The 14,906-nt window shown below is 43.4% G+C and overlaps 1 protein-coding gene across 7 annotated transcripts in view; it reads left to right on the plus strand.

Moving 5' to 3' along the window:
• The window catches only part of Dock4 (dedicator of cytokinesis 4), a 408,217-nt gene extending 393,594 nt beyond the window's left edge, over positions 1-14,623 (plus strand). For 2 of the 7 annotated variants that reach the window (XM_029484743.1, XM_029484745.1), the window contains 8 exons: positions 303-424; positions 779-899; positions 2,061-2,142; positions 2,306-2,415; positions 4,327-4,399; positions 6,136-6,249; positions 8,951-9,018; positions 11,950-14,623. In XM_029484743.1, the coding sequence (XP_029340603.1) occupies positions 303-424; positions 779-899; positions 2,061-2,142; positions 2,306-2,415; positions 4,327-4,399; positions 6,136-6,249; positions 8,951-9,018; positions 11,950-12,405 (1,146 nt within the window). In that variant the 3' untranslated portion in view covers positions 12,406-14,623. The remainder of the gene's footprint in view (positions 1-302; positions 425-778; positions 900-2,060; positions 2,143-2,305; positions 2,416-4,326; positions 4,400-6,135; positions 6,250-8,950; positions 9,019-11,949) is intronic. The other 5 variants (XM_029484744.2, XM_029484746.1, XM_029484747.1 and 2 more) reach the window with 4 other exon arrangements.
• The last annotated feature ends 283 nt before the right edge of the window (positions 14,624-14,906 follow it).

The following is a 14,906-nucleotide window of genomic DNA, read 5'->3' on the forward strand; positions in this document are numbered from 1 at the left end:
CAGAACGCCATGGTAGGGCAATCTAAGCAAAGCCATTGCCGTTTGTGAGTCTGTGGATGCAGTATCTATCCAACAGTGACATCTTTTGGTTCTTCTGCCACACTGCAGCATTTGCCAGGGAGCTTCTACTATTACAGTGGCGTTCCTGCTGCTTATGAAACAAATGTCCGTAGCAGAGGCTCAATAGTACTGGCATTTGTAATTGGTCCCTAGGTAGATTCCATGGTGTTGAGAGTGTCTGTTTAGTAGGTTGAAGCGCCTCATCAGTTGCTCTAATCACATACCCTTTACCTCCTCTTCAGGAGTTCCCTGCTTGTATCCAGGCCAGCCCTGTCCATTTTCCCAATGGAAGCCCTCGTGTGTGTAGAAACTCAGCCCCTGCTTCCATGAGTCCAGATGGTACCAGGGTAATCCCTAGACGCAGGTAAGTCGTGTTCTGAATTACTTTACAATTTGCCAGCCCCGCAAGATGATCTGGAATGGTTCTCTCATTCTTTATGGTACAATTTGTCAAATTCTCTATTTCTTAATGAAATAATTAAGCCAAGAGGCAGCTGCAGACATCTGCCCCGGTAAAAACAGCGACAGCATGAGAAATAAATAAACTCAAACATTTGATTATATCACGGCAAACAGGAGAAAACAAAATGAGATGTCTTTTTTCCCCTTCGGTTTTATGCCATGCCAGCATGTGATAAAATACAGTTCCAAGGCTGAGTTAACAACTAACTGGTTTTTTGTTGTTGTTGTTGTTGTTATTTTTTCTCTCCTGAAACAGCCCATTAAGTTACCCAGCTGTCAACCGGTATTCCTCGTCCTCGCTGTCCTCACAGGCCTCTGCTGAAGTAAGCAATATTACAGGGCAATCAGAAAGCTCTGATGAAGTCTTTAACATGCAGGTACTTCATTAGCTTTTTGTCTGCTTATGTCTATTTCCGTTTCTGTCTGCATCATGAGAGTGTCTGTCCATTCCGCTGGGCTCATGAACAGACCTTCGAGCAAGAACTTGACCTAAGGACCAACCTATTAAGATCTCTCAGTATCGCTTTGTTGGCCTTTGGAATCCACAAAGATGTGTCTCTCCAAAATGCCCATCGCTTTAAGAACATATAAATAACCAATTACAAAGACCAGGCAGGCTGCCCCGGCTTAGCTTTCAGATTGATCTTGGTAGTTCTTTGCTTTCTGGGTCCTGGGTTCTTGGAGCAAGTTGACATACTCTAGCTGCCTCCTACTGTTCTCTAGTAACTCTTTATGAGTTCCCTTGTGGCTTGAGGCCCCAGTATAAAATTTGCATAGTTATATAAGAAAATTTTCTGTAATAAAAAAATGGAAGAAAATGCATAGTTTTGTAGGTATTTTAGAACTCATGGGAGTCTTCAAGCATTTTATTTTGTGGTAGTAAAATAAGCCTAGCACTGTCTTTGGAAACAGCCACAATGTGACTCCCAGTATACGCTTTGAACACAGTTTTGAAGCTAAGGAGAAAGCAGATTGTGTGCCTTTTAGAAACACTCACCTGGGCCAGCTAGATGGCTTAGTGGGCAAAGCACTTGTCACCAAGCATATATAGCAAAAGGAGAGAACTAACTCAAGTTCTCTGCAGGCTGTCTGTCCTCTGACCTCCCCTTGCATGCCATGCACACATGCACACATGCACACATGCACACATGCAATCACACACATGCTGTGGCACATATATGCTCCCAGTCAATCAATAAATGAAAATTAGAAATAATTCCCTATCTATGTCCCCAAGACTAGAAGTATTTCTCTTTATACTACAGGGAGGGAAGGCTACTGATGGGGTCGGGGACTAGAGCTGAAACTACATGTGTGTTCCTTCCTTCAGCAGTAGTGGAACTCTCAGACCTGATTAAGCCAGGCCATCTTCATGGTTGGTCTGAATCCCTAAGACTTTCCTCTGTTTCTAAATGGCCTTTGGGGTTTTCGTTTTTCTTTTTGCTAATTTGAAAACGAAATGAATGTTGGTGTCTTGCTTCAAATGTCATGAATGAAAGCTCCCTACCATATATGACAGTAGTGCCCTGTGTTTCCAGCCCAGTCCATCTACCTCAAGCCTGAGTTCCACTCACTCTGCTTCACCTAATGTGACGAGTTCTGCTCCATCGAGTGCCAGAGGTTAGTGCCGAGTTGGGGATGTCCTGTCTGGCGCCCTGAGATGTTTCCAGGCCCTGGGAACTGTGGCTTCAGTGGCCCATATTGTAGGCAGCTGCCACACCACTCTGGCTTTCACTAAGGCCCCACGGGCTAGCTCACTGATAATGTCTGTTTCTCTTCCCAGCTTCGCCTTTGTTGTCTGACAAACACAAACATTCCAGAGAAAACTCTTGCCTGTCCCCAAGAGATAGACCGTGCAGTGCCATTTACCCGACACCCGTGGAGCCTTCTCAGGTACTCCTGGGGGGGGGGGGCGGGAGATCAGAGGCTAGAAAATGGGAGAGTGTGGGATTGTGTGTGAATCTCTTTGGAGTCATACAGTGCCTGCCAAAAGCAACCAGTGACAAGGCCAGTTGGAAGAAGACTGTCAGTCCACCTCTGGTCTCTGCTCATCGTTTGGTGTACCCTCTGACTCATCCTTCTAGAGCGGTGGTTCTTCCTAATCCTGTGACCCTTGACTATAGTCCCTCATGCTGTGGTGACCCCGACCATAAAATGACTGTGCTGCTATTTCCTAACTGTAATTTTGCTACTGTTATAAATCCTTCATAACTGTGATTTTGTAAATTTTATGAATCATACTGTAAATATCTGATATGCATGATATGTGATGGTACCCACAGGTTGAGTAAGATATCTGATGTGACCCACAATAGGGCCAGGATCCATAGGTTAAAGAACCACTATTCTAGAGGGATATCTGGGTCACAGTCCTGACGGTGAAACTGAGAGGGACTGCCTGACCCTTGACCTCAACCTGGTTCGTGGCTGCTACAACAACATTCCAAGGGAAAGCCAGCATACGAACCATCTGTGTGTGTGTGTTTGCATGTGTATGAGCAGAAGTCTGGGGAGGGGAGAACAACTTAATTTAGCAGAAGACTCCTGCTTCTGCCCAGACCTTCCTGTTTGTCCATAGCTATTGGGAACTGCTGCAGCTGACTCCTTTCCCCAAGAATGTAGGTACAATCCATTTGCCTTTGCCATTGGTCTTCCATGGATTACCAGGAAAGGGGCTGTGTCCTGGAGATGTCATAAGAGCTAGGGAATGTGGTTCTGCCTGTCACTCAAACCTCGCTTTCAAAAACCTGAGTGAGCATGGGGCCACAGGCTCCATCCAGGGGCAACGTATGTACATTGGAGGGTGGGTACGAAGTGGAAGATTCGTGTTGTATCCCTGAGCTTTTTTTTTTTTTTCACAGTTTATTTGGGACTAATTTTAAGAGCAGAAAAAACTCCTTGTTTCTGCTCCAGCTAATTTCTCTGTTTTTCTACACCATCCTGGCAGAAGGCTGTAGCTGCATCTGGAATTGGATGAGAGCGAGTGGGATTTGGCTTGATTGGTTTATCTTTGCTGATTGTGTGATCTTCCCGAAAGGCCCAGGATACCTCCTCTGCGCAGCACTGATGTCTTGCAGAAATGATTTCTGAGTGCGTTTGGCTGAACCAGCTAACCAATTTTATTTCCCGTTGTCACTGGCATTGCAAGGGGATTTCAGTTTGTTTCATCTGCTCTAAGAGATCATGTGCCAGCATGGGAAACTCTGAAAGGCTTCCTTGATTAGTCCTAAGTTATCTGTCTTGGATAAAATTTGAATCAGTATATATGTTACCACAATTACAATAATGTATAATGCTGTAGGTTTCCACTTTTTCTTTTCATGAGTTAGGTAGAGCCATGTAAAATTGGTAATTTTGTAGCTTAAAATTATAGAATATTCATTAGCTCATTTTTTGTCTATTATAGGATTTGAACTCTAAGTTTGTCTATATAGTAGGTTTTTAAATGAATATTTCTCCTTTCACTCTTCTTCATATGTCATACTGCCAGTCTAGCAGTATACACTTGTAAAGAACACTAGGGAATACTTACTATTCATTTTCCCTATGTTTATTATGAGTAATTATTTACCATTTATATTTAATGTACAACACCATTTCTTATTATGTTTCTTTCAGAAAACTTAAGACTCTGTTTCCCCTTTCCTCCTTAAATAGAGTTTAATTATTTGTTCCTAGGCTCATTATACCATATAGAAAATGTTTTGAGCAAAGAGGTTCATAAGGAGATAACCATCTCATTTTCTAAAAGGCATCCTATCTCAGCATATTATATCATAAAAATGGACTCTTCTCCCTTTCCAGAGGATGCTGTTTAATCACATTGGAGATGGGGCCTTGCCTCGAAGTGACCCCAACCTTTCTGCACCTGAGAAAGGTGGGTACCAGTCATCTACCCCTTGTAGGTCCTAGAATGTGTCAGGGTTTGTTGTGTCCTCATTTCCCCCAGTCTTCTGTGTGCCGTGTGGCAGGTAGAGCTCTAGACTGTTAATGATCAGGGTGAGTGTGATCTCTAGGTAATTAGTGAAAGGCAGTTTATCATGATCCATTCTCCATAAACTCCTAAGCTCTGAGCAAATTAGAAGCTCCTTTGTGTAATGACTTTGTGTTGTTCAGCGAGCCCGGGCCAAGCCTGCTCTTCCTGAAGCAAAGTTGCCAATTAAGCCACTAGTTCACACAATAAAAGTAGCTACCCCTAAAATTGACTCCACAGACCCCATCCATTGTCTCCTTCACAAAGCTCATATTCAGCCAGCTCATCTGTTGTTTGTGGTCACTCACACAGGCTCTTGTACCATTAAATGCCATGCAAGCATTGCAATCCGATGCATAATGGAGTGGGGCCCCGCCTCAAGGTCAAGCACACACAAATAAGATGCACACACCAAATGCATGCATAGAGCTAAGAAGCCAATTAGCAACACACAGACCAGGAAGAGCAGATTAAATGTCACTTCCTCCACTGTGGGTGCAGGGACTTGCAAAGTCACCCGTTTGCCTCTCAGGGTCAGGCCTCAAAAATAGCAGTTTCGCAGGCTAATGAATCAAGACTCACTAATGAAATGTCCCAGTAAAGTGCACTTTAATTGCCCCCATTAAGAACTAGGCTGTATTACCATTTTGGTACACTGATAGATTAACATTAAAACTTCCCAAAGGGAGATGAAAATTAGTGAGGACCTAGCCAAAATTATTTTAAAGCACGGAATTAGCTTTAATGTTGTAAGTCAAGCATTGATCTTCACCGGGAGAAACTAGGGAATGTGCTGTTATTTTTACCAACTTTACTAAAGAAAACTACCCAGCAAATATAAAAGAAATAGAGAAAAAAATAATGTTTAAAATATTTCCACCCCATTAAATCAAAGCAGTAATTTGGAGGAATAAAACGTGGCAATTCTCACTGCGTCCGTCAGATGGCAGTATCTGCACGGGAAGCAAGCAGGAACACTGGTTTACTATTAGAAACTTCATTGTAGAGTGTTTCATAACCTGTGTGTCCTGCCCTGCTTCCTAGCAGAGCTGTCTATATTCCTACACCTTGATGCCTGGAGCAGACGGATTGCAAAGTAACAATGATGCTATCAGCAGTCCAAGTGGTTTTCTCAGGACTTACTTAGTGTAATCTGTCCATTTGGGACTCATCCTTTCCTGACAGGACTGGTCAGTGTGGCACCCTCAACCCTGCCCTTGGTACTTCTGCCACACAGTTGAAATAAGAGAGTGCCCTTTGCCTCATCGCCTCCTTTAGATGGCCATTTGTTCAGACATTTCTACAAATAGGCTGATGACTATATTTTCCATCTATTTCTCAGCATCTAAACACATTTGGAATTCTCAGCAGGTTGCTACTCCCTGGCATAGAGATTTGTAGTCCTGTTTGACAGCTTGAGGGAAATAAAGAGACCTGCTGTTACTCAATTAAATGTCAGCTCTGTTAGGTAACCAATTAGAGAGAGGTTTAGTATTGGGGAAGTGTCCTGCTTGGTTACCGCTTAAGGTTTTGTGGTCGTTTTGACTACATTCTGGATAATTCTGCGGGACTCCTAAGATCTCAAGCATTTGAAAGGCAAAGCTGGCTCTTGTGTGTTTAGCTGTGTTATTCCCTTCCAGCTGTGAATCCCACCCCTAGCAGCTGGAGCCTGGACAGTGGGAAAGAAGCCAAGAACATGTCGGACAGTGGGAAACTTATCTCTCCCCCTGTCCCTCCAAGGCCCACACAGACTGGTGGGTATTTGAAGCATTTGAATAATCACTTTCATATAATAAGTATATTGAGTATTTCAGTTTGCTAGCAACATCATTCACCTCTAGTTGGCTCCTCCTTTCCCTGTTCTTCTGCCATACAGTCAGACAACAGTCCATTCTAATAAGCCCCTCGGAAGAATTTGAGCATGCCATCTTCTTCCTGGCTCCATGTTCAACCCTTCTTGCTTGATGGGCCACTGGCCTCTGCCCTTCGCTTGCACTGATCTCTGCTAACTCGGCCGCTTTCTATAATCTTCTCCAATGACATCAATGTTTCAGCTGACTCGAGAGCCAACTCTCAGTGGCTTTGAGGTGCCTCTGACACTCTGAGTTATCTGCTGCTCTCAGAGCTCTGTTTCCAGCAGTGGTGTTGCTCAAAGGGCTAAAGCGTGGACCTGCATCTCTCGTAACTGTGGCTCACGAAGCACATCCTAACGTATGTCTAGCCTCTGAGCCGGTAGATTATGTTCCTGAAATGAGGCTGGGGCCAGCATTTTACCAGGCCATTTGTGGGCTGCTTCTGCTCACTAACATCTGAGTGCTGAAAATGGTTGGGAAACTTCCAGCCTGGCCCTGGGTCCCGAGAGAATCACAGACAGAAGCAGAGCTGGCTCTTTCATGAGCTTCTGCTGGGAAAAGGCCAACTTTCCCTCTGAACATACACCACTTGCTTGGTGACTTGCATGTGGAGCAGTTTTAAGAGAAGCTTGAACTGACTGCCTTTTCCAGTAACCAGATCTTGTCAGCACTTTCCTGCGTTGGCTAGAGCTTTCCACGTGTAGCCGGCCTAAGAACTAAAGAAAATGTGGTACCATTTCCTCCACAGATTGCCCTAGTCTGAGCACTCGGTTTCACTTGCTACATTGTTGCTTCTCATCCTTTGAATAGTTTCTGCAGGGTCAGTGAGATGTTTAAACAGAATGAGGGATGAATTTAATCCTATTGATCAGCATTAGTATATCAGTCTGATTGTAGAAATGAGGGCCCATCAGCCAAATCATTTGTATTTCTTTGGTGATCCATGTACATTCAGACAGTCTAGTTATTTAAAGGCTTGGTTGTGCCCGTGAATATGGGAACTTGAAAGGTATTTTTAAGGGAAAATAGGATTGATAGTTCTGACAAAGGAATAAATATTGTCAATGCTAGCTGGGCGTCTGAGACAAAAAGAAGCTGATGGGTCTATTTTAGGCTTATAGAAAGTATATATCCAGAAAAATAGCTCGAAGAAAGAGCATTAGGTGCAAGGCCTGTGCTGTGTCTAAGACCAAGTCAAGTACACAGGAGACCTTGACCTCAGCGACAGTAGTGGCAGATGTGGCACCCCCATTGGGACCGATTTCTCTGTACATATGTGGTTTTCTTCCTAGTCAGCACTCACAACATGTGGGAACAGAAGTAGGAGCTGGCTTGTATAGATGAGACCTCCCAACCCCGCAGTGTGATAATGGACCACCCTCTGTGGTCTCTTAGGGCTCAGTACAGCTGGGAAACCCTTCTCCTCCCACGTAGATTGGTAGGGCTGCTGTCCCTTCTGTACTGATTGCTTTCATGGTCTGTCCTGATGTCATCATCTGTGGTCAGTGTTGTGAGGCTGTGCAACTGTCTGTCTTTCTTCCTTTCAGCCTTTTGGTAGGTTTTTATGAGTTCTAGACCTCAGTGTGATGGCTGGAAGAGTGGCAGGAAATCACAGAGGAACAGAGCTCACATTCACCAAAATCACTCTGTGTGAAAGTGGGAAGTACGGCTTGGCCTCGCCCCATCGACTGGGTCACAAACTGTTTTTATGCTATGCAGTTACATTCTAGAAACAAGACATGATCTGTAAGCACACAAAAGAGCACATGCCACACACATGCTGGGTCCCTGGCATCAGACCTGAAAATCCCAGAGAAGCAGAAGTCACTCTTGCCATGATGGTGATATCTCAAATTCCCCACCTAGGGGACTGAGGGAAGCCTATGGACAGGCATTAGAGAAGAAATGGGAAGCTTATCCCCATTTGTACTGATGTGGACAAGCTTTCTGTCTGCACTGGGAATGTTGGCGTGAAAGGGAAGGGTTACTGGACATCTCTATAGGCCTGCTCTAGGCTGCCTGCAGGGCCTTGGTCTTCCCTGTTCAGGCCAAAGACAGAAGGCGTCTCCCAACAACTCCTGGCACTTTCCCCCAGGAGCATTTTATGAGATAAAGCAGTTGAGTGATGAAAGGCATCTAGACTTGGAGGTTTAGAAAGGATTTGAGAGCCAAGCGTGGCAGCAAACACACATAACCTAAGCACTTAGGAGGTGTCAGGAGACTAAGGAATTCATGGCCATCCACAGCTATGTATGGAGCTCAAGACTAGCTTTGACTACATGAAGCCTTGTCAGCAGAAAAAGAACGGGAAGGAAAGAAAAAAAGGCCATCGGAGCAGTTTGGGGCCATACCCTTCTAGTCAAAGCATCATGTGTGTGCACCAGTAACGTTTTTACTAACTGGCCAATGTCTTGATGGCACCATCTTCTACGAGGAATCTATTCTAGAGAGCCATTGTGTAGTTTGTCCTCTCCATTTTCTTCTTCCCTTGCTGAGAAGATCCTTATCCACTAACACATCTGCCTGGGCTTGGACACATAGATGGCATATACAGCCAGCCCTCTGGTTTTTCTTAGTTAAAATGTTCTTTCTTCATCTACAGCTTCGCCAGCAAGACACACCACATCAGTATCCCCCTCGCCTGCTGGACGGTCTCCATTGAAGGTACAGGTCTGTCATTAGACTGGGTCCAAAGATCGGCCCTGGTTCCTTTTTCTTAAAACCTTGTCCTAAGCTCATCAAAAGGTGCTTTCATTCCTACAGACAAGGTCATATTAAGAAGGGGGATGGGGGCAAGAAAACAGCTCTGCTTTTCCCCTTGGAGAGCTTTACCCAAGAACACAGATCTCGTGGGCGACTTTTTGTTTTCTATTGTTTTGTTTAGTAGGAGGAGGAGCAGCTTAATTCTCCAAATTTTGGCAATGAGAACAAACTATAGTCAACACATTTAAAGCACATTAAACATACATGTGTGCGCCTACATTGAAAAATGCCCGTAATCAAGGTCTACTAAATGTTCTTCTGGAAGTTTTGGGGCTTTATCATCAACCTTATTCATTTTGGCAAAGCCAAACCCAACTTTCTCTCTCAATACTTTGTATTAAAGATACTCCACATTACAAACATATACTGAATTATAGAGGACATGATGGCATAAATGGGAGAAATAAAAAACCATGGAGAACAAGGTAGCCACCTTAAGGGTCACGTGTTTGACATGTAAATGCAGGCTATTTAACATCTCCAAACCTACAAATCCCTCAGGAAGATCAAGAACAATATTCAGTCAGACTGGCCACAAGGCTTTTCAGCACACTGGAGAAGGGTGGTGAGAAGTGCAGCCCCAGGAGCAGACAGGAGGCTGGAGGGAGTGTTGAATGGATGGTTTGGCACCAGGTTGACTTAGGTGTCCACACCCTGTGTCCTCTGTGTGGATAACACAGTGCTAGCTGAGATGAAAAGACAAATTGGTCTCCACAAACACTTCAGGACAGGTTGTGACCCACTGTATCTGTGCTGCTCATGACTGTCACCGATGGAAACAGAGACAATACCAAACAGGGGGTGGGGCCTCAAAAAAAAAAGTGTGGCTAGGTTTTCCTTGCCAGAGTTCCTGTTGTAAAATTTTTCTGGAAGTGCAAATGATTTTCTAGTTTTGCTGTCACTCCGCAGTGCAGCTGTTATTGTGAAGTCCACGTGACAGACAAGTGTTTGCTCTGGAAGCCACTGCCTGTCATCATCCTGATGTGAAGAAGGCAGGCAGCATGGTGCTTCCACATCTTTGTATCTGTACACCCTCAAAAGCACTCACTCCCACACATTGTGATGGAATTATCGCCTGTATTTCTCATTTCCATTATGCAGAGTTGAAATAAGGCAGTAAGTGTTGGCGATTAAACTCTTACAGAAGAAAGGCAGCCTTAGTGGAAAATGCTCAAGGGCCTATTAAATAGCTCGAGTTCGCAAGCTGGTCTGTACTGTCCTAAAAGGGACCTGCGTGCATTTGTACTGGCCCAGAGGCAGTCTTGCGATATAACGTATCTTTATAACTAGGGCTTGAAGAACAGAGAGAGGGAGAGAAAGGAGAAATATCACCAGATCACACTCTGTGCTGTAACTCCCAGGTTACTTTAGAGGGCACACTACTCCCAAGTTTCAAGCTTCCCTACAATTGGAATGCACTTTGGTATCTTATCTGATAGAATTTGGGGTGTGCCTGAACACCCAATGCATTAGAACTGACTCTTTACCGAAGACTGAACTTACATGTCTTATATTGAATGTGTGATGTCTTTTCTGAAAAAGATGTCAGAGAATCTGGATCTCATAATTCACTATGCTTAATTATATACTCCTATTAAATGAAAGGAGTTGTGCCTACCAGCATTATATCTTTTTAAATGAGAGGTTAGGGGCTGGAGAAGGAACTCAGTAAAGTACTTGCCTTGAAAGCACAGGGCCTTAAGTCCAGCCACTCTGAACCCTTGTGGAAAAGCAGACGCATTACCCATGTAGATGTGGTGGTGTGTACTACCCAGCCCAGTTCTGGAATAGGGAAAGGAAGTACCTCAGTGCTCACTGGTCAGCAGCTCCAAGCCATGGGGAAACCTGGTCTTAGAAAAACAAGGTCGGTAGCTCCTGAGGGATGATACCCAAGGTTGACTTCTGACTTCCACTTGTACCTGCATACACACACACACACACACACACACACACACACACACACACACACACACACCACAGCGGGGCAGCCATCAAGTTAAAGTTAGCCTAGAGTGGCTTGTCTTTAGATCATCTCCATAAGATGTGGGCTCTTTCTGCAGTGTCTAGTTCCTTACGAAATGCCATAAATCTGGGTTTTATGTGGAAATTTTCCTATTTTCAAAAATTAGCAACTAAATTGGGCTTTTTAAAAACATAGCAGATGAAACAGCTCACATCTCAGGGGGAAAAAAAAATCTAAATGCTGTCACTTTGCAGCTTTGGCTCCAATGTCTAGGGGCTCCCAGAAGACTCAGTTGCGAGGATTCCCCTACAGTGGGAAGTGTTCCCACTGGCTCCTCAAGGCTGTCTGCATCCTATCTGGCAGTCATGACCCACGGCCAAGCCACGCCCCTGAAGCTCTTTATCCTCTTTAAGACAGGACTGATGGTAGTCTCCACACCCTCTTGCAGTTACTCTCAGGACCGTTTTATCTAGCAGGTGTTGAGGTGAACTTGGTAAATGGGGGTGGGGCCTGGCAGATAAGCATCTGGGGGTGTATTTTCAGTACTGCAGATGGCAATGCTTAAATTTAAATCTGATCTTTGTCTTAGCTTAGACTACCGTAAGCTGCCACAGGCTGGGTGGTATAGTTGATATATTTTCCCTCCTTCCTGGAGGCTAGAGGTGTTGGCAGATTTGAGTTGTCTATATCTCCTCTCTAGGGCTTACTGATGGCTACCTGCTCTCAGTAGGCTCACATGGTCTTTGTTGGCTTACAGATTCACCTATAAATCCAAGTTTGTCTTCATAAAGAGCCAGTCAGTCAAGTGCCAGTTTGGTGAAACATTTCTAACATCTGTCTCTTTTCTCGCATGACCCCAACTCTGGTGGGAGCAGGGCTCCGTACAGTCCTTCACCCCATCTCCAGTGGAGTACAACTCCCCAGGACTGAGTTCAAACTCCCCAGTCTTGTCCGGCAGCTACAGCAGTGGGATTTCCTCGCTTAGCCGGTGTAGCACGTCGGAAACCTCGGGCTTTGAGAACCAAGCCAATGAACAGTCAGTGCCTGTGCCGGTGCCGGTGCCTGTGCCAGTGCCCGTGCCCAGCTTCAGCGGGTCGGAGGAACCTGTACGCAAGGAGAGCAAAACCCCACCCCCCTACAGTGTCTACGAGCGGACTCTGCGGCGCCCTGTCCCGCTACCTCACAGCCTCTCCATCCCTGTCACCTCTGAGCCACCTGCTCTGCCCCCCAAGCCCTTGGCTGCCCGGTCCAGCCACCTGGAGAATGGGACCCGTAGGACTGACCCTGGCCCTAGGCCCAGGCCCCTGCCCCGCAAGGTGTCTCAGCTATAAGTCACTTTTCTATGTACCTGCGATGAATTCTTTGCCGTTTACAAGATAAGTCTGATGAGAAGACATTTAGTGTAGGCACTTTAAATATCTTACTCAGACCTTTCTTTAAATGAATGGAGTTAAATTTGCTTATTAATATAATGTTGCACAATATTAAAAGTTACTGATCTAAAACGCCAGATGTTACATGAAGTATGGGGCTGAGTCTCATTAAAACGTTTCTCATTTGAAAGTGGTAAATTGTGAAAAAGACTCCTTTTGTACCTTTTTATGTTCACCTTTTTTATGTAGTTTAGTCTTAAAACCAATACGATATTGTCAAGCAATAGAATGCGTGATAATGTTGTATACCTTTTATTCTGAATACTTGATACTCTGAGAAAGCTGATCATGTCTGTGCACATACTAACACAATGGCCCTTTCTTGAGACTTCAGTAAAGGTGAAGACTTCAGCTCTCCCCTTGAGCAGAATGTTAAGCTCATATCTTCAGATTTAAAGGTTGAAGCAGGCTGGTTGGTTGGAGTAGATACTTAAGGGTTGCATGGATTGGGAACGGAAGTTGTTTTGTTCTTTAAACAAAATACTTCTTTGACATCTGACAGCTGTCTCCATCCTTAACTCTGCTTTGTGAATCGGTTGCTGAATCTTTAAGTGTCCTGACACCATGCTATCTACTGCATTACTTTTCAAGGTGCAATTTGCTTTCGGAGTTCCAATCAGCTAGATTAAGCAAGAGACCCCAGGAGAAGTGTTTACTTGAATTTTGTGCTTCCTTACTTGATAACTTCCTACACAAAACGTGTCACTGATAAAGAGCAGGTGTTCAAGGTTTAAATAGGCACAAATTACTGTGTCCCATTAACTAGGATTCGGGAATCAATACAGGACAGTATTAAATCAATAGTGTGAAGGAAGGCAAAACCTTAGTGAAAATATATTAACATGATTGAATGGTGAAAGGACTTTGAAAAGATGAGGGCATTAACTTTGAATCCTGCATAAAATAAAGAATTCCTCAAACTCTCCCTTCTTCCCAGGAGAGCTGAGTGTCTCTGCTCGCTCGTCCTGTGGTCCTTTTTCTGGGGAAGAGGATTGTGGACCATTCTAGCATGGATACAGCAGCATAGCATTAGGTGGAGGTAGAGTAGACATGATGGCGCAGTTGTAGGAGGGTGAAAAAGCACCTTGTATGTAGTAATGTATTTTTTTAATCTTTGTCTTTTCCTTTTACTGACTGTTTATAACACTCAATTGACAATAGATATGAACTGTATTTTAAACCATGCTGTTAAATATTTTCCCTCTTTTGTTGGGAAGCTCATCTTAGTTTAGTTGTGTTTGTTTTTGTTGCTAGCTTACCTGGAAGGCAGTGACCACTTTTTTATATTCTCTTAATGAAACCATTCAGCAGGTATATGCTGTTGAGGCTGGTTATAGAGGTTTTCTATAATAAATGTTCAAGTATTTTTGTACATAACTGGTTAATTTTAATAAGAGATACCATTATGTGTAAAAAAAAAAAAAGTAAAAAGCAAACAGTTGTGGATGCAGTATGATTGTTATAATTATGCCAAATACTTTATGTATGGAAAATATTTGTACATATGTGCTTTTAACAATAATTCTGCCATATTGACTTTACAATTTTGAATGTCAGAAAATTAATATATGTAAAAATATTTATGTTTAGTGAAAGTATTCATAATTGAGGAAAGGAACCTATGAATTTTAGCTTTGTATCTTGCAGGTTTTGCAGTTAGAAATTTCTTGAACTAGCGTTTGCATTTGATAATAACACTTTGTGTTTGTAATCACACCCTAAAAAAAAAAAAATATATATATATATATATACATACATACATACATACACTTATACATGTATGTAGAAAGCTCCATGTTTCTTTTGCTTTAAAGAAGTAAAATCTTTCCCATAAGTAAGATGAAAAGCATAAGATAACAAAGCCGCTTTGATTTCCTTTTCCTGTGTAATTTAGTAGATTTCTTGACTAGTGCTTGGGCACACAATAAATCAGTGTTATTTGCTCTTGATGCCTTTTTTTTTTCTTTTTTGGCACTGAATAGTTGACTTTATCATATGAGTGTATTTCTAAAGCAGCTCCATAGCAGAACATTTTAAGAGATTCTGTTAGCTCAGATGTTCATGTTGATTGCTGCAGAATGGTAAATATTAAATAAAGTTATCAGATTAATCTTAATGTTTCTGCCTTTATTCCAGTCATCAGTGTGGCTTTGCTGAGAATAGCGGCTGCACAAATCTCTTGGTCATGAGATCTGTAAACTTCTTTGCCGATCGATCCTATTTCTGTTGCTGTTGGACCCTGAACACAGTTACACCACAGAGCACAAAGGTTGGAAAGTTACCGGTGTAAGTGACCATCCTGTGGAGATGATACCATTACCTGGGCAGCCGAACACTAAGGATTTTAACCAGAGCCAATGTAGCCAATCAAGCCATCCAAGTTTGTCTACACTACAAAG

This window comes from Mus caroli, unplaced genomic scaffold (genome assembly GCF_978045245.1).
Source record: "Mus caroli unplaced genomic scaffold, Mus_caroli_1 scaffold_14, whole genome shotgun sequence".
Taxonomy (NCBI): domain Eukaryota; kingdom Metazoa; phylum Chordata; class Mammalia; order Rodentia; family Muridae; genus Mus; species Mus caroli.